The 24094-nt window shown below is 45.8% G+C and overlaps 1 protein-coding gene across 9 annotated transcripts in view; it reads right to left on the reverse strand.

The window, feature by feature from the left end:
- PLEKHA6 (pleckstrin homology domain containing A6) overlaps positions 1-24094 on the reverse strand; it is a 180448-nt gene that overhangs the window by 133909 nt on the left and 22445 nt on the right. For 7 of the 9 annotated variants that reach the window (XM_084853213.1, XM_084853212.1, XM_084853218.1 and 4 more), the window contains exon 1: positions 7356-15816. The exons of 1 other annotated variant lie outside the window; for it this stretch is intronic. In XM_084853213.1, the coding sequence (XP_084709339.1) occupies positions 7356-7462 (107 nt within the window). In that variant the 5' untranslated portion in view covers positions 7463-15816. Of the gene's footprint in view, positions 1-7355; positions 15817-15839; positions 16170-24094 lie in introns of those variants that run through there. One more of the 9 variants, XM_084853217.1, reaches the window with a different exon arrangement.

The following is a 24094-nucleotide window of genomic DNA, read 5'->3' on the forward strand; positions in this document are numbered from 1 at the left end:
GCTGGCATTTAAAGAGAAGCTGGACAGTCATCTGCCAGAGATGCTGCAGCTGGATCCTGCACTGCAAATCCTGCATTGAGCAGGAGGGTTGACTAGATAACCTCCAAGATCCCTTCCAACATGAGGATTCTCTGAACAGAAACTCAGAGACATGAACGTGCCCAGGATTACAGAGCAAATCAGTGGCTTGAATCAGTAGAGCAGCCTTCCCCAACCTGATGCCTTCCAGATGTGTTGGACAACAAACCCCATCACCCTCAGCCTGGGAGCTCACATAGCTCAGTGGAAGAGCACCTGCTTTGAATGCAGAAGGTCCCAGGTTCAATCCTTGGTATCTCCACATAGGGATGGAAAAACCTCTGCCTGAAATAGGGATGGCCAAACTCATCCCTGCCCACTCTTCTCGCTGGACCCCCTCCTCTGCTGAGCCACCGTTTTGTGGGAAATTGGCAGCTCGTCCTTTCATGTAAAGGGCCTTTTTGTGCAAATGGCAGCTGTAAATAGGCCCATTTACACAACATTACAGGCATGCATGATCTAAATAGACCATTTACGCCTGTATTTTTGCATAAATGGGCCTATTTATGGCCGCCATTTGTGCAAAAGGGCCCTTTACGTAAAAGGATGAGCTGCCATTTCCCACAAAATGGCTCAGCAGAGGAGCAGGGACCATTGCACTTGCCCGACTCAGCGCGCACAGAATTGGTCAAGTGTGGGGGTCCGTGGCCCAGCATCTAGGGGGCCAAACTGGCAGAAATCCGCTGAGCTCAAGCCCCCAATCAGATGCTCGCAACATCCCTAGCCTGAAACCCCAGAGAGCTGCTGCCAGTCAGCGTCAGCAGTATTGGGCTAGATGGACCAACGGTCTGATTCCGTATAAGGCAGCTTCATATGTTCATGTGATGGGTTTGCCATCCAACACATCTGGAAGATGTCAGGTTGAGGAAGCTACGGTAGAGAATGGTCACATTTTCAGAGTCTTTCTATGCTAGTGGCTGCCTCTTGTTGTTTCCCCAGATACCAGAGAATGAGTAAGGCTACTGAGCTCTGATGTTTTAAAAGTCTGCCTTATTTAGGTGGAATGGGGGCAGGGAGGAGTATCCCTTCCCCTTTACCTTAGAACTTTGTAACTTCACATGGCTTCCCTTTACTTCACTTCCCCTCCCGATGGAACAGACTTAGAAATACCCCAGAGAGTCTCTTATTTTTCAAACATGGGATTGGTCACATTATAAAAAATTCCCACACAATTTCTCAGTGCGACGGAAAGAGCTGCGAGGCAGGCAACACTCTAGTTAATATGCCATCAATTCCTGATGACTCGCACAGTTAAATTAGCAGTTCAGTTGCTTCCACCCAATAAAGCTTGAATCACTGTTCAGTGCCAAGTCCAAAGCCATGTTGGTGGGACCCAACCTCTCCAAGTCATCTCCCTGAAGGGCTGCCTGGCCAGAGCCCTTCACCGAGAGGGTTTTCTTCTGCTTTTAAAGCAAAGTGGCACTGCAAACTAGGCAAAAACCTCTCCCTCTATGCTCAGCCAGTTCTCCTATGCCCTGTCCCAGTCTTACCCTCTCTTCACTTTGCTGAGTGTGTTGTAATTATTATGTTTCATCTGTCTCGTTGCCTTCAGATGGCAGTTTTAGATGTGTGTTTAAGGATTGTTACCTGCCTGGGGCTTTGGGGGATCAGGCAGGTTAATAAAAATTCCACCACCCCCATGCAGCAAGTTTACCACCTGCTTTCGATATGAAGGGAGAACCTGAGAACCTGCACTCCCTGAACTAGCTAGTTCCAATGCCCAACAGACAGAGATTAGGCAGCCAAATCTATTGCTGGGAATCTGTGGTTGGTGTGTGTGTTTTCCAAAGTACAATGCGTTCCTGAAAAACAAACATCACTAAGCAAAGCAAAGGCCTTTTTGCAAATTTTCAAACCATGAAAAAAAGGTACAAGGAAGCAACCCAATCCACTCTTCTTTTTCTCATGTTGGCATCAAACAGTGTCTGTAAAAATTCAGGGGACAGAGAAAGAGAAAGCAATTGGGGTGTTTAGCCTGTTGCATTCTGAAGGCTTGCCATCTGCCTAGTTTTCCATTGGGTCAGGCCATTTCTATCTTCTGGTTTGTTTCACTCTTCCTTTTAGCTCAGCCTCAGTAATGGGCAACTGTCTGTTTTACATGTTCACATGAACTAACAAATGCACAGAATAATTATATCTGCCAAGCCTGTTTCTTCTTCTTTTTCTCCTTCTCCTTCTTTGGCTGTCTTATCCTACTTAAATAATCACATGAGTTGTGATTGAATCTGCATAAGAATAAAACAATAGTTCTGAAGAAACAAAGCAGGCTTTCTTCATTTTTAGATTCCTGCCTATGTAAAAGCAGTGCCATATTAAAAGAGCCATTCCCTCCAGTGTGAGAGGGAAGGAGCAGTGTCTCTTCTAAGGTGGTGCTCATCACACATCATTTCATTTTAAGTATGTGTATGAAAAATAGCCAACATTTGTGATAACGGCCACAGCTCAGAGGTAGAGCACATGCTTTGCATGCTGTAGGTCCCAGGTACAATTCCTGGCATTTCCAGGAGTCTTTCTCCAGGGCTGGGAAAAACTCCTGCTGGAAACCCGGAAGAGCTATTGCCAGTTAGTCAGCCAGTTTGCACAATTGCTGCAGCCCACTGTGGCTTATTTAAGCCACAGTGGAGTGTAACGCATGCCGGTGGCCATTGTGAATATTCAAGCTGGGGCAGGTGGGTGCTGCAGCTTATTGTGACGAGTGAATCCGGAGCAGGGGGGGTTGTTGCTGTGGTTAACAAACAACCCACAAAAACAGCTGCAGCGATTGCACAAACCAGGCCACAGTTGACAACACTGGACTAGATAGTCCAATAATCTCTCTCAGTATAAGGCAGCTTTCTATGTTCCTATGTTGTTTAATTTGCTGCCCAGTTAATCAGGAGCATCTTTTTAATGGATCAAAAGTGTTAAAGTTGATTAATCCAACTGGTTTATCAACCAAATGTTGCAGCCCTTAAATATTTTCCCTTCTGGATAAATCAACAACGCTACAAATCTGCAATGACTCTACAAATCTGCAAAAGGTGCCTATACAACAGGAGAAAGGATGGAGTCCCTTAACAGCTTTGGCCAGTGGCTTGTTCGAGGACTCTCTGGTGCATTTTGTTCTTGTCTCCACAAACCTATTGCTCCCAAAGCTTGTTGGGCTGGAGAGTCCCTTAAAATATATTTGCAGCAAAACAGAAAAACTGTAGCTTCCCAATGAAGCACTCTAGACAGTATACCGCAGTAATGTTGGAACAAAAGAAGCATAGCACACAGATTTGCTCAGCATCACCTTTAGGACTTAAGGTTTAGGTGAACATTTACCAAGCTAGGAATATAACTATGTGGGGACCCAGTCAAATTCTTCTCATGGGGACCCAGTCACCTGTAGTACCATCCACCTGGGTTGTGGAATTACTACGATCAAGCAGCTCCAGTGGTATATTACAATTTGGTACAGTTCCCTGTATTCACCTTTTGTTGCCAGACTCTTGACGTGGATGAAAATAAGCTGGGTGATCCACTCCCTGTTGTTCCACAGCCTGCCTTGAACAAGCCACTAAGTGCCTGTCCCAATAATTATTTCATTATACAAGGCATATACAGTTACTGTTTTAACTGCTGTTGTTGGAGTCTGCTAGTGCTAACTAGTGCTACATTCACCACCAGCCATCAAATCTGGGATCCCCCCCCCCCCCGCTCTCATTGTCTGAAAGGCTCCACTCCCTATTTGGGAAATGTGGCAGATACTCCTACCTTATCTCATAGGGACAGTTATGTAGTTAGGTTTGTGTTAGATTGACTTTCCCCAACTTGGTGCCCTCCAGATCTTTTAGGCTTCAACTTTCCTTAGCCCCAGTTAGCATAGGCAATGGTCAGGAATGCTGAGAGTCGTAGTCCAAAATATCTTGAGGTCTGCATTAGATGCCACACTCATAACTATGGTGCACCATTCATCTTGGCAATGTCAAAACTCGTGGGCATCAGGAAAGTGCATTTTAACCATTCGCTGTCATCATGCCACACCATTGTGCCTTGGCAGCAGTAGAGGCTGATGGTTCCAATGTCAGTGGGGCAGTGCATCCGCTCCAGGTTTTGATCCGAACCAATCAGAATTCCAAAGGAGCTATCCAAGGTTCATTTACCTAGCTTGATAAATGTTCATCCTAACCCTTTAGAGTTCTGACTGAAACCCAGATTGGATTCATTACCTCACTGACATTGGAGATGCCATCCTTCACTGCTTGGCAGCATCAAATATCCATTGTACAATGGCTGAAATCGACTGGGTATTTTATCTGAGGGGCAGCCTGAGAATATCTGAGGTGGTTGACCACCCATCCAGCCCCCTCTGGAAGCTTTCTTCCTTTCTAGGTGGTCTTCAAGGCTCCCTGTTCAGGCAGGTCATTTTCTCTTTTTACAGGCAGAATAAAAACCACATAAGTACAGAAAATTCCTCCTCTGTTTTCAATCGTCCAATGCAAACAACGTCAAACCCCAGCCCCTGGGGCAGTGGAGGAAACTCACCCTGCACTGCTGCCACATGGAGAAAGAGGAGGCTCAAGTCACACAGTCAAATTGGCCTTTGCCCTTCCCCTCACAGGAGATGAAGGGCAGCAGTTCAGCCTTCCTGAATGGCAGTTTATGCATTCCAGGGGCCACTTAAGGCAATGAGACCTTCAGAACATTGGTGAGCAGCTGAACAGCAAAGTGAGCAAAGACTGTCTCTGAAAGATCAGCTAAATCCTTGCATCACTTATGGATTGTGGTCAGCTAAAGGGAGGGAGAAACATGAATCTTATGCCACCTTGGCCTTCAGTACGTTTAAAATCATCATAGTTGCATCAAAATCCAGAATTTTTGAGTGAGCCATGAGTTAGGACACAATCCTATGCATGTTTAGACAGAAAACAGTCCTACAACTCCCAGCATCCCCCAGCCATTCTGCCTAAATTGATCACAGTTGCACTCAGTCACTTTTTGCACCATTTACTCCCTTCCCAGAGTGGCCTCTTCCTGGACTCATTGACCAGGTACATTCCTTAATGCAGCTTCCCCATTTTTGCACCATGGGTAGATATTTGTGTGGGTGGGAGGAAGATCTAGGGAAAAGAGGACTCCACCCTATAGAGCTGTCTTTCATAAATGTCCGATAGCCAAAGCAGACTCCTACAATAGGAGAGACACTGCACTCTTACACTTGAAAGGTTTACTTCTCGAGCCGCCTTCCCTAACCAGGTGCCTGTTTCAAAGGTGGAGGGCTGCACCCCACAGACTCTGCCTTCCAAGGAGACTTACAAGTTTTATTTCAACAAAGGTTTTCTGCAGAGCTCTTGCAGGCTCTGGCCTCTCTCTCCTCAGGCCAGAAGCAGTGGGTGTTGCCCTTAACTACTTACTGCTTCCTCCCAGGAAGCACAATCCCCTCAGGCTGAATCCAGCAGTTCTTGCATACTGTTACAGTGCCCTCCAAATGTGTTGGATTACCGTTCCCAGAATCTCCCAGACAGCTATGCATTGTGGGAAATTTAAAATGGGGCATTTTGGGAAATTTAAAATGACATCTCCCAGCAGGGCCCAGGGCACGCCAAAATACCAAAATGACCAGCATGTTTTCGCTTAAAGCCCTTACTGCCAGTACCTGAGCCTTAGGAGAGGCATTTCAAGCTTTTAGAATGGAGGGGAAAACTCTGCAAAAGCTGGGAAACCAACAAACTATTTCTGGTTGGGGGAAAGGGTGTGGGCTGGGGAAGGGGTGTGGCCTTCTAGGGAACCCCAGAGGGCTGGATTTGGTCTTCAGGCCTGAGGCTCTGCCCCCTTGCTCTATAAGCCATTCATGGAGACAGCCGTTTCTCCTTGCTGCAAACCCGAGCAGCGAGTGCTGTTTCCGTATCTGTTTAATTACTGATTTAATCTATCTACTTTGGAGGGACTGGGAGAAGAACAAATCAGACTATAACACTGGTTTTATATCTTAATTGTTAATTTCCCATGAGGAAGGGCTTGCATGTTCAAAGTGTGCTGGGAATTCATTTGGCATTAAATAATGTTGTGCCCAATGATTTTTGCCTTCTGGTGTGGTTTTTCTTTTTTCTTTTTCTTTCATGGTTTTTACATTTCTCCAAACAGAAGGAAGGCAACTGCCTGGCAAAAAACAAAAACAAGCAACAGAGCAGAGGGCACTTTGCCCAGTGGCCCCCCCCCCACGAAACTGGAGCCATCCCTACAATTGCATAGAGGTTGGGGGCAGAGCCTGCTGCCACAGTGCTACTTACACACACACACACACCATGCATATTAGTTTTTCTCCACATAAGCATCTAAAAAGGGGCATCACAGCCCAGATAGACATCTCTGCCTCAATGGGCAGGTGTTTAATTAATCTGGCTTAATGGATGAATAGGCCAGATGACTCATCATGTCTGATCTCTGTTATAAGGGTCTTCAGCAACAATACCCATCCAGGATGCTCGAATCAATGAGCTCCATGGCATCTGAAGCCTCCTCCTCCTCCATCCTTATGCTGAATGCACAGGCCTTTCTCTGTGTGGCCTACCACACAGTGCTCACTGGAGGACCGCTCAGCAGGCAAAGACTGCAGAGAATCGTGCAGAGAGCCTCATGGGTTCTCCAAAATGATTGATGCAATCAGATGTCAGGGAAGAGGGCACACTTCGTGGTATCAGACAAACTGCTGGAGCGTCCTTTGAACCATGGCTGCTCACAAGTACCACTCTGCCTCCTTCTAGAGCAGCCTTCCCCAACCTGGTGCCCTCCTGATGTGTTGGACTGTGCTGGCTGGGAACAATGGGAGTTGTAGTCCAACACATCAGGAGGGCACCAGGTAGGGGAAGGCTGCTCTAGATGTTTAGTTCAGCCCATTGAAACATCTGGATCTCTTTTCTTTGACAAGTATGCTGGATAGAAAACGAGGCACAGCTGTATGTGGGCACTAGCCCTGTTATGCAGCTGAACAAAGGTGGAGAAGGGATCTCAAAGAGGCTTGCCTGTTGTTGAACAAGTGTTCACACCAAGGCCCTGTTCCCCGCCCATGTGAGCAGCCCTGACTGTCCCCAGATACGCACTCACGTAAATAAACACCATGCGTGATGGGGGAAATTGTGAATGTGACCGACAAGCGCTGAACTTTTCCAGCTGCCTTGATAACCACCCTTGCTGCCAAGCCAGCCACACCCACGATCAGCAGGAGGGTCACACATTTATGCCAGTGTAGAGCATGGTTTGGACCATCCTTACGTCCATGCACGGTTACCCCCAAACCCCACATACTTGCTCACCTCCCTCTCGGAATTCCAGTCCAAAATCTGCTAGCCAAGTGTTGTTGGTTCTCATGTGGGGGCTGCTGCTGGAATATGTTTTGCTTCAAAGCTCCTGAGAGCATCATCGTTATCAATCATTAACAACCACCTATGCTGCCAGAAGGCATTAACCCCTTGGCTGCACAGCTGCCTGAGAAGGCAAAGCCGACATGCATCATTTTAGCCATGCACGATATGCCTTCAAAATAAATCCAGGCTCCTGCAGTCATTAGTGTAGAACAGCCTTCCCCAACCTGGTGCCCTCAACATGTTTTGGACTTCATCCCCCATCAGCCCCAGCAACATGGCCTGGTCAGTGATGATGGGAGTTGTAGTCCAAACCATACGGTAAAGATGCTGCATGCAAACCCTCCATTTTGTTTTGTTTTCAAATTAATGCTCACTTCAGAAAGGTGGCTATATGCTGGTGCTGCAAACATGCTATATAAACCCAGATGGGAAAGCTATTCTCCAGATCACATACAAAGCTGACCTGGGTCCCCAAACACTCCATTTATTACTCACCCTTCCTTCAAGAAGCTCAAAGCAGCATTTTAGCCTTACAATAACCTTGCAAGGTAGGTAGAGTTGTGTTCGGACTCTTAAAGAGGCAGGCCAGAAGGCTCTCAACCCAAGCTGGCCATGTCAGTGAACTGGAAGAAACAGTTTCACTTTTACAGCAGAAGCTGGTATGAGTGGTCAGCCAGCAAAATCTCCTCAGGGGGGCAGAACAGTCCTGGGTGTAGGTGGACCAGGAACTAGGGCCAGTTCTTGGTTAATTTGCCCTTGTTTTCCCCCCTCTAAACCATGTTTTTGTGCCCTGGGTTTTTCCAGTGAATTGTAATAATAAATAGTTGCATTTTTGAAAGAAGTCTGGTGCATGCTACTGTTCTCGCGCATACAACATTGGACTCTTTCTTCTACTTCACTCACATGGCCTGACCAAAGAATGCACAAATTTGCCCGTTTCGGTTTTTCTCAGTTTGTCATTTTTTCTACCCTTAGTTCATTTTGTCCCATTTCTGTATTGGTTTGTGAATTTTTAAAAAACCCTGCACAAAGATGGGGGGGCATTCTTGTACACCTGTTGCCTAGTATACACATTTTTGTATGCACTTTTGTCTGATACACACTTTTGCAAGCATTTCCCCTTAATATAATGCCTTTTTGTACATTATTTTCACCAACATATGAATTTTGTGCATACATTTCCCTAATATGCATGTTGTCGTGCACATATTTTGTTTGGAGAACTGAATCGCAAAATTTGGAAAAGTGCAAATGTTGAAGTAAACCTGGGTTTTGGTTCACATATTGGTTCAGGAAGTGTGAATTAGGTTTGTATGCATTAAAATGTGAACCAAATGAATTTCATCCCCATCTGCTGCCTGATCATGCCTGTCTTCCTGGCTTCCCCTTTAAACACAACAGGTTGTCTTTCTCAAGGCTGCCCAGCTGAGCAAGGATTTTGGCATCGGCCTGCCACATCCAAGTCTAACCCTCCAGCCACAGCACTCCATTAGCTCTCAAATTATGTGATTTGCCACATAACACAAACTGCAATTGTTTATTTGTTTATTTCACTCACTGCCATGCCTTGGAAAGGGTTCAATTGGTGTGCAAAACCTACAGCTTGTGCTTTTGGCAAATGGTTCCATTTACCCTTTTGTCATGTGCGCTGTATGAGCTAGGCAGGAAAAACACACACAACATACTTAGCCACATCTAGAGAACAGGCCCTGAGGCAATGTTTCATATCACAAATAGACATATTTTCTCTTTGCTCCCAGGATAGGAAGGTTGCCCTGCACAGCTCTCATTGACCCATTTGCCATCTTACACCCTGGAGGTTATCATCAGCTCAAAGAGCTTGATGTATTCCAAAAACAACAGAGTCTTGCATCACCTTAACAGACTAACACAGTTATTATGGCAGAAGCTTTCATGGAATAGAATGCATTTCACCAGATCCCTGGAGTGTTATCTTTAGTACCGATGGATTTCCGCTTCATATGGCTAAATTCAGTGCTTTCCATGGTTAAAGCGTCCTGAGAGGTAGCCATATGAATGCTGTCCTCCATTAATGGCATCAAGCCAAAGTCCTATTTCCCCTAGCCTTCAAGAAGCACAACTACAACTGCTGGTGAATTCCTGAAATTGCAGAGTTCTTTTGTCAGCAAGTTACAGTTTTGTCAGCAAGTTACAGAACTTGCTGTAATTACCCTCACGCAAGGGCTCTGTGGAAAATGCAGCCCCCAAGAATTTTAGACAAGAAACAATCAGGTTGTTGCCCCAAACAAGGCTGTACTAAGCTAAAAATGTCTAGATGAGAGTTAAGAGGATGGAACAGCAGCAAGCACCATTGGCACATCACATGATGTTTAGATTATCATATGCTCCCATTTCACTAACAGGCCTTATATGGAAGAGTAAAATTTCACAGACCCTTAGGAAAATGCCATGGGATAAGCAGGTTCTTAGAAAAGCTTCTAGCTTAAACTCTGCATTTCAAGCGGAATATGGCATTTGATTAGAGTGCCCACTATATAAATCACTGAAAAGAGGAAATGCATCTGCATAAAATTTGCATGTGCTAATTTATATGTATAGATGCAAATTTACAAAAATGTATGTGTAGTGGGAAAGATTGACCAGGTATGCCTGCTTAGTCTGCTGTCCAGGTGCTAACTGTGGATAGGCAACTTCAAGCCTCTTCCTGCTCTCCCCCCTTATGGTTCTTTATCTTTAAACTGGACTTGGACTGGACAGCCCTTTAAATAGAGGATGGCCCTTCGAGTAAAGGACTGTCCTCTGTAAAGTAGAGCACATGGCCACCCTAAGAGGCCTGCGATATTTGCAGTCTTCACCAGATCTGAGAATGACATTGAAAGCAGAACAGATGAACCTTTTTAATACACACAGATACAAGCAGGGATCCAGATAACAGGGGTGGGGAACCTCTGGACTGCAGTCCAAATGCAGACTGCCAGGCCTCTGTATGGGACCTCAGGGTTCTTCCCAGGCTGCACCCTCGCTTGAGGGCCCTGCCACGGTCCCATTGTGGCTGCTCTGCTCTGGGGTTTGGAGAAGGCAATGAGGCTTGCTGGGTGGGACAGGCTGCAAGGATGGGTGCAGGGCTGGCATGAAGGGTAGGCATGGTCAGGCACCTGCTGAGGGCCCACACCCCAGCAGGAGCCCACTGACAAGCAGCATTGGCACAAGACCTCCTTCTGTCTGAGGCAGGAGGACATGCCGCCACCACCAGGGTGGGAAGAGGAGCACGAGTTACCACATGGGGGGGGGGGACAGGAGCGCAAGCTGCTACCACAGTGGGGGAAGGCAAAAGCACAAGAAGCTGCCACTGTCACAGCACAGGAGGGACAGAAGCACAAGGAGCTGCCACTGTCACAGCACAGGAGGGACAGAAGCACAAGAAGCTGCCACTGTCACAGCACAGGAGGGACAGAAGCACAAGGAGCTGCTGCCACTGCTGCACGGGGGCAGGGGAGAAGGACAACGAGCACTGCTGCCATACGGGGGGATAAGATGGGGGATAAGAGTATAACTATATTCGTTTAGGGTAGTTACATTTCCAGCAGAAGCACACACACACACACACACACACACACACACAAATACTAATCGCCTGTGTGTGCTAATTTGTTTAATGGTATGCAAGTTGAAAAAGCCGAATATTAGCATAACAGCTTACCAAGGCCGGTTTAAAACCGATCAAGAGAGAAACCCTTCCTTGAGGCCAGTTCTCAAATAACTTGAACATTATTTTCCAGAAAACAGCAACTGAGCAGGCAAAGTGCATGGGAGGAAGGGAAGAATGAACTCGTTTTTGTTTTATATCTGCAGTTCTTCCAGGCAGGTTCTTCACGGTGCTGCTGCTGTTGATTTGTAGTTTATGCATTATGCCATTTGAAATGGACATTGCTGCTTTTGTATCATTTTTACTAGTTTTATAATGTGCTGTTAGCTGGCATAGACTCAAGAGAGCCATGTTGGGCAAGGTAGATAGATAGATAGATAGATAGATAGATAGATAGATAGATAGATAGATAGGCCCAGCTTCTATGCTAGTCAGATTGAAATGAGCAGTAGTCTGTTTTCATTACTATAACCACAGCTCTCTGTGGAGAAAACAAACAAACCCTACCATTGCTCATTTGCACATTCTGATTAATGCAAATGTATCTGTATCCAAAACATGTCTATTGTCTGGTATCTAGCTCTTGATTACCCAAATGTGTAAAACTGCTGCTGCAGATCAGCTGTCAAAGACCAATCAAGCTAGGCAATTACCTAAGAATGGAAGGCGGGAATCAAAGTGATGTGTCTGTCACTTAAAGAGATTGTGTCAACACACCCTGGAATTCTGCCCGTTCCAGTGGAATTAGCACTTCTGTCCCACTGGAGGGGAAAGTGCTAGTCTCAGTTCAATTCCCACCTCCTCCACAGACTCACACAGACAAATCTCACTGAGCCACAGTCACTTGTCTATAGCAGGGGTGGACAGATGTGCAGGGTGTATTTTGTTTTTCACTACTTTTTTATTTATTACATTTCTCTACCACCCATTAACCCCTGGGTGGTGTACAAGCTCCCTGAGTGGTCTACAAGTCATTAGAACCCTGAGGTTCACCAACTAGAGCCAAGGGCAAAATAGCGATTTGAGAAGGCAGACATGGCATTGCAGACCAAGTTGCCTCCGAGCACATGCTCAGCTCAGAATTTGTTTCCCAGTACCAGAGCTGGCAGTTCACATACAAATCCTTTCACACACAAACCTACTCCTGTCCCTGCACCCACCCCCGTTCCAGTTTTCTTGATTTAAGCATCCTGATTTAGGAGGGGGGAAAGGCTTTTCATTTTCTCTACTGTTAAACCTTGGGAGTTGGACATCATTGCTGATCTACTGCAAATCACCTGATCTCCTTCTGCCTGCCCCTGCTTTATAGAACAGGGTGTATCATTGCAGGGTTCTTTGCATTATCCAGTCTGCTGTGTGCAAACAATTATTGCTGCAACTTGTGTTTCTTGCTGACTTAACAGTACACTTGCCCTAAAAAGCCAAAGTAGAGCTGAATCCAGATGCATGGAGGGGAGGGAGGGGAAACCACACACCTTCTCTTCAGCAGTAGTTCTGCCACCAAGCCAGCTTCTCCCAACAGAATCAATATTTATTTATTTATTTATTTATTTATTTTTAAGAAGCTGGGGGGCAGGGGGGATGGTACCTCACAGCTGATTTCCACAACACTTCTGATTTTCTTAAAAATAACTAGCAAGTTTGAAAGGACTGTTCTGTAGAAGGCAGGGGTGTCAGTGGAGCCCACTAGATAAAGCATTCAGCTGGGACATTAGAGACCCAATTTCCAGCCTTGCTTCTGCCCTGGATGCGCTGTCCAGAGCCAGCCCTCCCATGAAGCAGGGTGAAGTCCCACTTCAGGCAGCAGAACAACAAGAGTGGCAAATTGTGCTGCTCCCCCTTCCATCCCCACCAGGAGGGCCCAGCACCAGTGGGTGCCATAGAGAGCCCTGCCAGCCACTCATTTGCCACAGCTCTTTGGAGCAGCCACCCACCCTCCGTTTTGCTCTCAATGAAACAGAGGACAGGTGGCTGCTCTCAGCCACCTGCCCTCTAGCTCACGCAGAGAATAATCTCAGCGCAAGGCAGAAAGCGGATGGGCTGAAAAGCCTCTTCAGCACAGGCTACCTAGTTGGACAGCCCCTCCCACAATGCCTGGCCCTAAGGAAGGACCCCTTAGAGCCAGGCATTTGGGCCTCATCAGTGCTGTGAAGAGCCATGCCAGCTGCTTTTTATGGCCCACACATCTCTTCAGAGAGCAGTAACAGCGGCAGCAATGGGAAGGTAAGGGCAGATGCAGTGGGGTGGGGGGAAATGTGACGGAGTGGGGGGAAACGTGGTGGAGGCGTGTGTATCCTCGCCCATCTCAGGGAGTAGGAGAGATTGCACCAGCCCTGGCTCTGTCTAATCTTGGGCAAATCAGACAATTATATGTGATGTAGAATATCCATGACCAGGAACACCTGCTTTTTTAAAAAAGTGAATAGTAACTGGGTGCAATTGGGACCATGGAAATGTGGGATGGTAAAGCAATAATAATAGTAGTAATAGTAACAGTATTAGAAGACACACTTTGTCCAGAATAAACTGTAGTCTCCAGCCAGGATTAAAGCTTTATCCAAGGTTATCCAGGAAGACCCTGGCTAAACTTGAATTACAACCCAGAACAGATTTAAAATAACAAGGGCTGGATAGATTACAAATACTGAGAGTGACTCTGACATAGTCAGGAGTGAAGAACAGAGCCCTTTCAAAAAAATGGCCTCACAATTTGTCAGTAAACACATTTTATGGGCCTCCCTGGTGAGACTGAGAAGAGGAAAGCCAGCTATAAAATTACTTATTTGGCCCTATACTATAGTATCTAAGCATCTGCCCACACACTCTGCAAAGCATTTATTCTCACCACACCCATATGAGGAAGGGCATTGTTGGAAAACATTATCAGAATGTCTTCCTTAAGGTTTCTAGAGGCTTGTAGAGATGTTCCATTTTCTTGAGAAATAATGGCACATTTGTAATTCTTTAGCTGCAGGGATGCAAATCTCTTCCCTTCAGATCTTCTCCCTCTTCTATGTGACAGTCCTTCAAGTATCTGAACAGTGCTGTCATATCCCCTTCAGTCTTCTCTTTTCTAGGCCAAGAGTTCCCAGTTCCTTCAAACTTTCCTTTCAGGACATGTTTTCCATATCCTTGGCTATTTTCATTGATGTCTACTTCTTAAAGTGAGGCAGCCAGAGCTGGACACAGTATTCCTGATGAGATCTGGCTAGTGCAGAATAGAGTGAAGCTACTATTTCCTGTGACTTGGAAAATATGGTTCTATTAAAGCAGCCTAAAATTGCATTTGCTTTGCTTTTTGCTTTCTTTCTTTCTTTCTTTCTTTCTTTCTCATTCTTTCACAGCCTTGTTAATAGGACCATAGTTTCCATAAGCCTCTTGCACCCTTTTCCAGAAGTCACGGTACCAATACCTTCAGCAGTAACACACACACTAAGGCTGTGCACACTCTATTTTCTGCTCATCTGGAGCATAATCACATTCATAATCACATCCTCTCCTTGCACATCTCCCTTTGGGATGCACATCTCAGAGCCATGCTCACTTTCAACTTTCTTGGTCACTGCAACATCACAGCCCTGGACACTGAGTCAATATTTTAGTGATCTGGAAACTCCTGGAGCTGGAATAGGAATTACCATGAGGCTGCCTTTCAGGAGAGAGGCCAATCAGCAGAGCTGTTGTCTGATGGGGGAGCTCTAGCACTCAGTGCAAGGAGAGCTCCAGGTCAATGATCAGTAAGAACAATATAGACCTGTACTTAGATAGCAAGATAAAGTACAGGACAGAATTTAATTAGCTGCTTTGGGGGCCACAGGGATGGGAAAGGGGGCGGGGTAAGCATGCTATTGTGGAGTTGTACATGTAGGCCAACAAGACTGGAAGGGGGGGAGAAGAAAAATGGGGGAGACTGTGGGCTCTGGATTTAGAAATACCTTTTGGAGGGAAACTCAAGATGATAACAGCGGAAGTTACAAGTCAAGACTCAATTGCATTATCAGAGTAAAGAATAAGGGAGGAGCAGAGGGTTGAAATAAGGGGCAAGCTGCTATAACAGAATCAAAGTGGGCTACCAGAGCTGCATGGGCGAACCTCACAAGCTATTACAGCCAGCCTGTCGGTCCTCGTTTGGACAAGCAAACACACAAAAACTTTTAAAAGGCATCAAAGGAGATTCTGGCAGCAACAGAAGAAGCAACAGCTGGATGTTGTCATCCTCCTCTCTACCATGGACCCAATGCTGCGCCTCTCATCTTCAGCCCCACGAGCTCCTCTAGCTGGAATCAAAGCTCCATCCCATAAATCCCACTTTCATGTGTCAGATCAGCTCTTGGCCCACAGCCCAGCCACAAGCCCCACCACTGCAGAAGCCAGAGGACAAAAAATGGTTGAATGTAAACACTGCCCGGAAGGGCAGGGAGAGTTACCCCAAATCTCTGGACAGAGGAAGGCTGGATCAACACAGTCTGCCACAGAAACAGCATTCATGCTCACGTGGCATTAGTAGACAGTACAAGATAATAATACTGCAGTACCATATAGTGCATTTAAGAATGCAGAACACCTTACATGCATTATCACAATCATGCTTACAACAACCCTATAAGGTAGACAAATATTACTCTCCTCCTATGGGAGCTGAAGCTAAACAGGCAGTGGCTTGCATAAGACATGCATCCCTTAAAATACAATACATTTTATTTATTGTATTTTAAAGGATGTATATAATATTTTCTCAAGGTGGCATAGAGGGAAAAACGTTTAAAAATACATAGACAATAATATAATATCATTAAACTGCATACCTCCAGCTCACTGGCCATGCTCTTAACCTCTAATCTGCTGCATCACCTCTAAATCAGAATTGCATTGTGTGAGAGGCCTTCCTGATCATTGTTTGGAATGGATTTACACAGGAAGATGGCTAGCCTAGTTGTCCTGTCCAGTGGGTGTTCATAAGAAAAGGTTGGAATATGATCAGTAGCATTGAAATAAGTGGACGAGAAACCCATGCAAAAATCCACAGATAAATATAAATGTACTTATTGCGCAGGAACTCAAATGTTATCAGTGTTCAACTGTTCCAGGCATGTTTGCTCCATGATATGAGGTAAACCCCAGCTCCATTCTGCAGCTGCTGATATAGACCCTGAAGGTACTTGTGGAAAGAAGGGTTTTACAAGGCTTGGGTGAAATAGTTCAATGTACCCAAGACCAGCAACCCTTATGATGATGCCTGTGCACAGCCTATCCAAATTCTCTGTCTCTTGTCCACATTCCAGAGTGGGAACTCTGCATATGTGAAGGTGAAGTTTTGCAGCAAGAAATCTTGCAATGCATTATGCCTTCTTTTCCCAGAGGCTGCTTCTTGCACTTTGAGATTATGTACTGAAGTGCAAACTTCAACTGTAAGTAGCTTCCTCTGGAGACCATCCTAAATGCAAGCCAAGATCACACACTGAAGATATGACAATGGCCCAGAACTGAGCCTAGATCATCCACCTCCAGGGTAAGGGCTAGTCAGAAGCAGCTAGTCACCAGCTTGCTCAGGCTACCAATACCAGCCTTTCTCTAATGCATAGACATTTGTCATAGCTGGTCAGATCACTGGAGAGAAACAAAGTGAACAGTTGGTAAGAAAATGATTTATTAAACATTATGTTTATTTTTCAGCAAATCATTTTCTTGCATTGATTGGCTTTGCCCTTTTATTGAATCTCTGCTGTGTGCCTTCCTTGGGGGATATACATCATTGGGCAAGTGGTCACTTTGAGTGGAAGCCAATCTCAGAAACTCCAGGGGGTAACCAAGGTCCCTTTCAGGTAGTACTTCAAACTCTGTGATCAATGTTCTGCTCAGGGGAGAAAGACAAAATCCCTCACACACTGACCACTAGCAGACAGCCAGCAGACTTCCCCTTGAAGCAGGAGAGCTAATTAAGCCTGTCATTACAGTCTTAGAGTTTCTTAGGAAGGAGAAGACCTATTAGATCACATACTGCTCTATGTCCGTTACCTGGCATTGTTCTTAATGGGTGTACCATAACCCAACCCTGTTTAAAATTCAGCTACTATTGTTGGATTGTCCATGGCCTTGTTTGAAAGTGAGACCAATTTTAGAATTCATGCTAATTCTCCAAAACAAAACAAATCAAAACAAAACTAAGCTTCCTGGCTAATGTTGCTCAAAAAAATTCCAACTAAAGTAATGGTCCCAGGACTTGGCATTTTCATTTTGTTTGCTTGATTTTGCCTTTGAGAAATAGCATGTGCAATACATGGTTCTCAAGACAAGCTCTTCAGTTTTCAGGGTCAGAAACGTAGTGGGGAAAAAGATTACCAAATCCCTAAACCATTTTTTTTAAAAAAATAAGTAAATTATACTTTAAAGAATCACAGTAGCCTTCAGCTTATCCAGAATCTCTGTCTGTTGTCCACATTCCAGAGTGGGAAGCCTGCATGCATAGGCAGTTTCAGGCCTATAAAGGGCCCTCAAGGCTTACAATCATTAAAAAAAATTACCATTAAAAAAAGCAAAAATATTTTAAAAAATAAGTCAATGACCATGCTCACTGGGGACAATGGGAGTTGTAGTCCAGCATATCTGGAGGGCACCAGGTTGTGGGAGGCTAACTTAAAGTTTGACAGTGAGAAGGTAAGAAAGGGAGGGGAGAGATACTAGAAGCAAGGTGTATGAAGTGAATGTGACCAATTGTGCTTATGTGTGGTTGGGGATGAAAACGAGGTCCCTCCAGATGGATGGAGGCATCATAGTGCTACCAATCAGAAGTAATTGTGTAGCTATTCCATCTTTTCCTTCTTAAGGGATTTTCCGCAGTAAGAAAAAAGATGGAAGAAGTAGTGGGAAAACACAGGGGTGGGTTACGAGTGGAAGATGACATTGTCTGGACCTCCTGCAAAATTCTGTGAACGAGGCAGGATGATGGCATGATAAAAGCCCAGCTGTGGAAGCATCATGGGAGTTAAATAAATATTTCATGGAAAAGTTAGTTTTGAGGAAGGGTTCAAAAGTGGACGTGTGCAGGACAAGGCACTCGCCATGGGGTGGGGGTAAACTCCATGTGAGGCACTTTACAGAAGGAATTACACTTATGGATTTCAATTTGCTGGAACTGGGAAATAGCATTAGAACTATACTGAGGACATAGCAGGACTGTGAGCCCATCTCCATACAAGTTGCCTGTCTCCTTCTGTGAGGGAAAGACAAGGAGTGCCTCCTCATCCATGAGAAATGCCCCACACTCAGAAACATGACCGCTTGGCTGCTCAGTTTTTAAGGAAGAAGAATCGAAGTTCCCCAGCTGCCTCCCACTTCAAATCCCAGCCCCTTTGCATTCCATCGCCTGCCGTGAGCGCAGTGTCCAGCTGCTGACCTCCACAGCAGTGACTGCTGTGTGCATTGCTGAAATATCCTGGCTTCTATTCTTTTTTCCTCCCTCCTCCCTCGCTTCCTCAAATCCAGACTCATTGCTGCCAAAGAGAACGCCCTAAGTGTGTCTGGTCGGCTTGCTTCAGAGAAGTAGCTAAGAAGACCCACTGCAAATGGATTCTGACCTTGCAACAAGGCCCGCTTGGCACCCGAATGAAAGGCAATCAACATGTGTGTGTGTGTCTATGTCTGTGTTGTATGTCGCCTTCTCTAGCATTCCTAGCTTTCCTCAGGCTGGATAGCTGGGGAACAAAAGAACTACAAAAGTAAGGAATGGTAGGAACGGCCTCTGAGGGCCTTCTCCATTCTGAGGTAAATTTGATGCCAAGCCCACTCCCATGTAGCTTGAACTGAGGGCCCTCGGGGCGGCTTACCATGTTACACATTTATGGTGTACGTGTGAAATGTTTTTTTGAATATCTGCAACATGTTTCCCACCTCCCAGCTGAGCAGAGCAGAGGAAGCTGCTCCAGCTGGTCTAGGGACTAAAGAAGCAAGCAAGCTCCCAGAGAGTGAGCAATCAGAGCAAGCGAACAGGGGGAGCAAACAGGAATTGGCCAGGGGAGTTCAGCAGGGGAGGTCAAGGGAGAGGCCCCAACGTGTTCTTTTTTTTCCCATTTTTTTCCTCTTTTTTTCCCCCTGTATTTTTCTTGTAACACACACTCCCATACCAGTGGGCCGGTGTTTTTAACCTCCAGTGAGTAGAGAACTAGGCACAGGCTACTCTAGAACAATCAGAAAGCTAGACACAAAAAGGGAGTGGAGGCTATGGAAGGAAAAGACTCTCCAGTGGTGGTGACCTGCAAGGTGTGTGCAATGTTTGTTTTCTTGCCTGAGATCAACATGGCCTACACATGCAACAAGTGCAAATTGATCACACTGTTGGAAGAAAAAGTAAGAGGACTGGAGCAGTGAGTGTTGATCCCCTAGGGAATAAGAGAACACGAAGAGTTCTTGGACAGAACGGTGGAACTACAGCAGCAAAGTGAAGAACAGAAGCTAGAAGAGCAACAGCAAGCTGAGGCAGAAGAGGAAAATGCTGAGGTGAGGAAAAATGCAGTAGAGGATACTCCTTGGAAAAGGGTGACAGGAGCAGAAGAACTAGAAACCACTCTGCACCAGTGGAGGCAGTGCAGCTATGGAACCATTTCCAGGTACTTGAAGATGAGACTGGAGGACAGCCTGCTGAGGAAGAATTACAGGGGAACCTGCATGAGAGCAAGCAAGAGGCTGAAGGTCAGTCAAGCAGAGGCGATGAAACCAAGGCCTACAACAACAAGAGAAGTGTAGGAGTGGTGGGAGACTCCTTGCTGCGTGGGATCGAAACCCAAGTATGTTGCGAAGACCCATGGACTCGCCACGTATGCTGTCTCCCGGAAGAATGGATTAGTGACGTGACTGAAGGGTTGCCTGCACTCATAAAGCCCTTTGACAGATATCCCTTTCTTCTCATCCATGTGGGAACAAATGATACCATCAAGCAGAGCTACGAAGAAATCACGTCAGACTTTGAAGCTTTGGGAAGGAAACTCAAGAACTTTGGGCCCAGATAGTTTTCTCATCCATCCTTCCAGTAATTAGAAGAGGGACAGAAAGGGAAAGAAAAATACTCCGGTTGAATGACTGGCTATGAAGGTGGTGCCGACGTGAGAGATTTGGATTCTGGGACCACGGGCTATACTTCCTGGAAGATGGACTGTTGGCAAGGGATGGGTTGTATATCACAAAGGCTGGGAAGAATGTGTTTGGCCACAGCATGAAGAACGTCATCAGGAGGGCTTTAAACTGAATCCTACAGGGGAGGGAGAAGTAAAGTTGGGGGTAACAATGGATGAAGGCTCATGCACCACAACGGAGAGAACAGCTCTAATAGTGCCCAATAATAGTCTTCACAAACATGTAGGAAGAAAGCCAGACTATAAAGCACATGGTCTTCAATGTCTATACACTAATGCCCAGAGTATGGGAAACAAACAGAACGAACTTGAACTCTTAATACAGGAGGGAAATTATGACTTGATAGGTGTAACTGAAACTTGGTGGAATGACTCCCATGACTGGAATACAGCAATTGAAGGATATAACTTGTTCAAAAAGAACAGGAGGAATAGAAAGGGAGGCGGGGTTGCACTGTATGTGAAAAATACATATCTCTGCACAGAAATACAGGAGGATGAGCTTGGTAGCACCATCGAGAGAATCTGGGTTAAAATAAATGGGGCAAAGAATAAAAGGAACATGGTGGTTGGAGTCTACTACTGGCCACCCAATCAAGGATAAGACAAGGATGAAACTTTTGAAAAGCGAATTGCCAAGGTTTCAAGGAAGCATGATGTAGTAGTAATGGGGGACTTCAATTTCCCCAATATTTGTTGGGAGACAAATTCTGCAAAACATGGCCCCTCCAGGAAATTCCTGACTTGTGTTGCTGATAACTTCCTCCTACAGAAAGTAGAGGAAGGAACTAGAGGGTCGGCTATCCTTGACCTGATCCTAACTGACAGAGATGACTTAGTGGATAAAGTAGCAGTTATGGGAACTCTGGGGGAAAGTGACCATATTATATCTGAGTTCTTGGTTCTAAAGGAAGCAAAAGCCGAGTATAGCCACGTGTACCCTGGATTTTAGGAAAGCCAATTTTAATAAACTCAGAACAATGATCAGTAATGTCCCATGGCAAGTGACTCTAATGATAAAAGGAGTCCAAGATGGGTGGGAGTTTTTAAAAAAGGAAATTCTTAAGGCACAATGACAAACAATTCCAACAAGAAAAAAAGGGGAAGACAACAGAAGAAGCCAATGTGGCTTCACAAAAAGCTGAGAGATGACCTGAAAACAAAAAAGGACACATACAGGTAGGGATGTACGAAAGTCACTTACCTTTTGACGAAATGTGATTCGAGGTGGGGGGGAGGTGCCCCACCCCTCCCCCCGAAATTCTGGCCAGGGGGGAGGCGCCCCGTCCCTCCACCCCGAAATTCTGGCCAGGGGGGAGGCGCCCTGTCCTTCCCGCTGCGAATCCTGGCCGGCCGGGTCTGCAAATGGCGACGGCCATAGCCGCCGCCATTTGCATCCCTGCAGTCAGCCGTGATAGGCTACATAAATGTTTACGTAGCCTATCACGGCTGAGTAAAAAAAAAACTGTGCGTACGCAAATGGCGGCGCCCATTTGCATTCCTTATTTTGGCACGTCTAGCCTACGTAAACATTTACGTAGACTACGGCGAAAATAAGGGGAACGGAAATAGCGTAGATGCTACGCTATTTGCGTTCCCCTTATTTTCGCCGTAGTCTACGTAAATGTTTACGTAGACTAGACGTGCCAAAATAAGGAACACAAATGGGCGCCGCCATTTGTGTACGCGCGGTTTTTTGTTTTATTCAGCCATGATAGGCTACGTAAACATTTATGTAGCCTATCATGGTATTTTTTAAAAATCTAGCCATGATAGGCTACGTAAATCTTTACGTAGCCTACCACCTTTTTTTTTTTTTACTGGAAATGGCGGTGGCAGCGGCAGCCGGTTGGAAGACTGGCCGCCGCAGCCACTGCCGCCGAACCGCCGCCGCCAGGGAGATTCGCCCAAGGTAAGTCCCGTCCGGGGTGGGGGGGGGGCAGACCGTTTCGCCACCGATTTCGCGGGGCCGAATGCGCTGGCATTCGGCCTCCCTGAGATTCGTGGCGAAATTCTCTGACATCCCTACATACAGGAAGTGGAAGGAAGGACAAGGGACAAAGGAAGAGTACAGGCAGGTAGCACAGAATTGCAGGGATGGCATCAGGAAGGCTAAAGCTGAGAACAAGCTGAGGTTAGCGAGGGATGCTAAATGCAACAAAAAGGCTTCCTTCAGATACATGCATAGTAAAAGACAGAGGAAAGAAATGGTGGTTCAACTATTAAATAAGGATGGCAAAATGATAACAGATGACAAAGAAAAGGCAGAAGTGCTCCATTCCTACTTTGGCTCAGTCTTCTCCCAAAAGAGGGTCTATGACCCCCTGGCAAAGGCAAAGTACAGGCTGAAGGGGCAGGATTGCAGCTTGAGATCGATAGGCATATGGTCAAGGAACACCTAATTACTTTGAATGAGTTCAAATCTCCAGGACCAAATGAACTGTATCCTAGAGTAATAAAGGAACTGGCAGAAGAACTCTCAGAACCACTGTCTATTATCTTTGAGAAATCATGGAGGATGGGGGAAGTGCCAGATGATTGGAGGAGGGCTAATGTTGTCCCTATCTTCAAAAAGGGTAAAAAGGAGGAACCTGGGAACTACAGACCAGTCAGTCTGACATCAATCCCTGGGAAAATTTTGGAGTAGATGATAAACAATCCATCTGTACGTGCCTTGAAAGCAATGCCGTGATTACTCGAAGCCAACATGGATTTGTCAAGAACAAATCCTGCCAGACTAATCTGATCTCATTTTTTGGTAACCTCCCTTGTGGACTGTGGGAATGCTGTGGACATAATATACCTTGACTTCAGCAAAGCTTTCGACAAAGTGCCCCACGATATCCTGATGAGCAAACTAGCTCAAAGTGGGCTAGATGAAAGAACTATCAGGTGGATCCACAGTTGGCTACAGGATCAGACTCAAAGAGTGCTTATCAATGGGACCTTCTCAAACTGGGGAGAGGTAACGAGCGGGGTACCGCAGGGCTCAGTCCTGGGCCCAGTGGTCTTCAACATTTTTATTAATGACTTGGAGGAGGAGGTGCAGGGAATGCTTATCAGATTTGCAGATGACACAATATTGGGTGGGATAGCTAATACCCTGCAAGACAGAAACAACGTTCAAAGTGATCTTGATAGTGCTGGGCAGAAAACAACAGAATGACATTCAATAGGGATAAATGCCAAGTTCTGCACCTAGGAAAAAGAAACCACATGCACACTTACAAGATGGGGAATACTCAACAATACTACAAGCGTGAAGCATCTTGGAATTGTTGTTGATCACAAGCTGAATATGAGCCAACGATGTGATGTGGCTGCAAAAAAGGTAAATGCTGTTTTGGGCTGCATTAATAGAAGTATAGCTTCCAAATCCTGTGAAGTACTAGTTCCCCTCTACTCAGCACTGGTTAGGCCTCATCTGGAGTACTGTGTCCAGTTTTGGGAACTGTACTTTAAGAAGAATGCAGACAAGCTGGAGAGGGTTCAGAGGAGGGCAACAAAGATGAGCAGGGGACTGGAAACAAAGCTGTATGAAGAGAGACTGAAATAATTGGGCATGTTTAGCCTTGAGAAGAGAAGACTGAGGGGAGATATGATAGCGTCCTTCAAGTACTTGAAAGGTTGTCACAGAGCGGAAGGCCAGGGTCTCTTCTCAATCATCCCAGAGTGCAGGACATGGAATCATGGGCTCAAGTTACAGGAAGCCAGATTCCGGCTGAACATCAGGAAAAACCTCCTGACTGTTAACGCAATACGACAATGGAACCAATGACCTAGGGAGGTGGTGGGCTCTCCCACACTGGAGGCATTCAAGACAAGGCTGGACAGCCGTCTGTCTGCAATGCTCTGACTTTGATTTCTGCACTGAGCAGGGGGTTGGACTCGACAGTCTATAGGCCCCTTCCAACCCTACAATTCTATGATTCTAT

Source organism: Heloderma suspectum, chromosome 4, assembly GCF_057233095.1.
Source record: "Heloderma suspectum isolate Gila_16-S chromosome 4, 16-S_ref, whole genome shotgun sequence".
In the NCBI taxonomy this organism is placed as follows: domain Eukaryota; kingdom Metazoa; phylum Chordata; class Lepidosauria; order Squamata; family Helodermatidae; genus Heloderma; species Heloderma suspectum.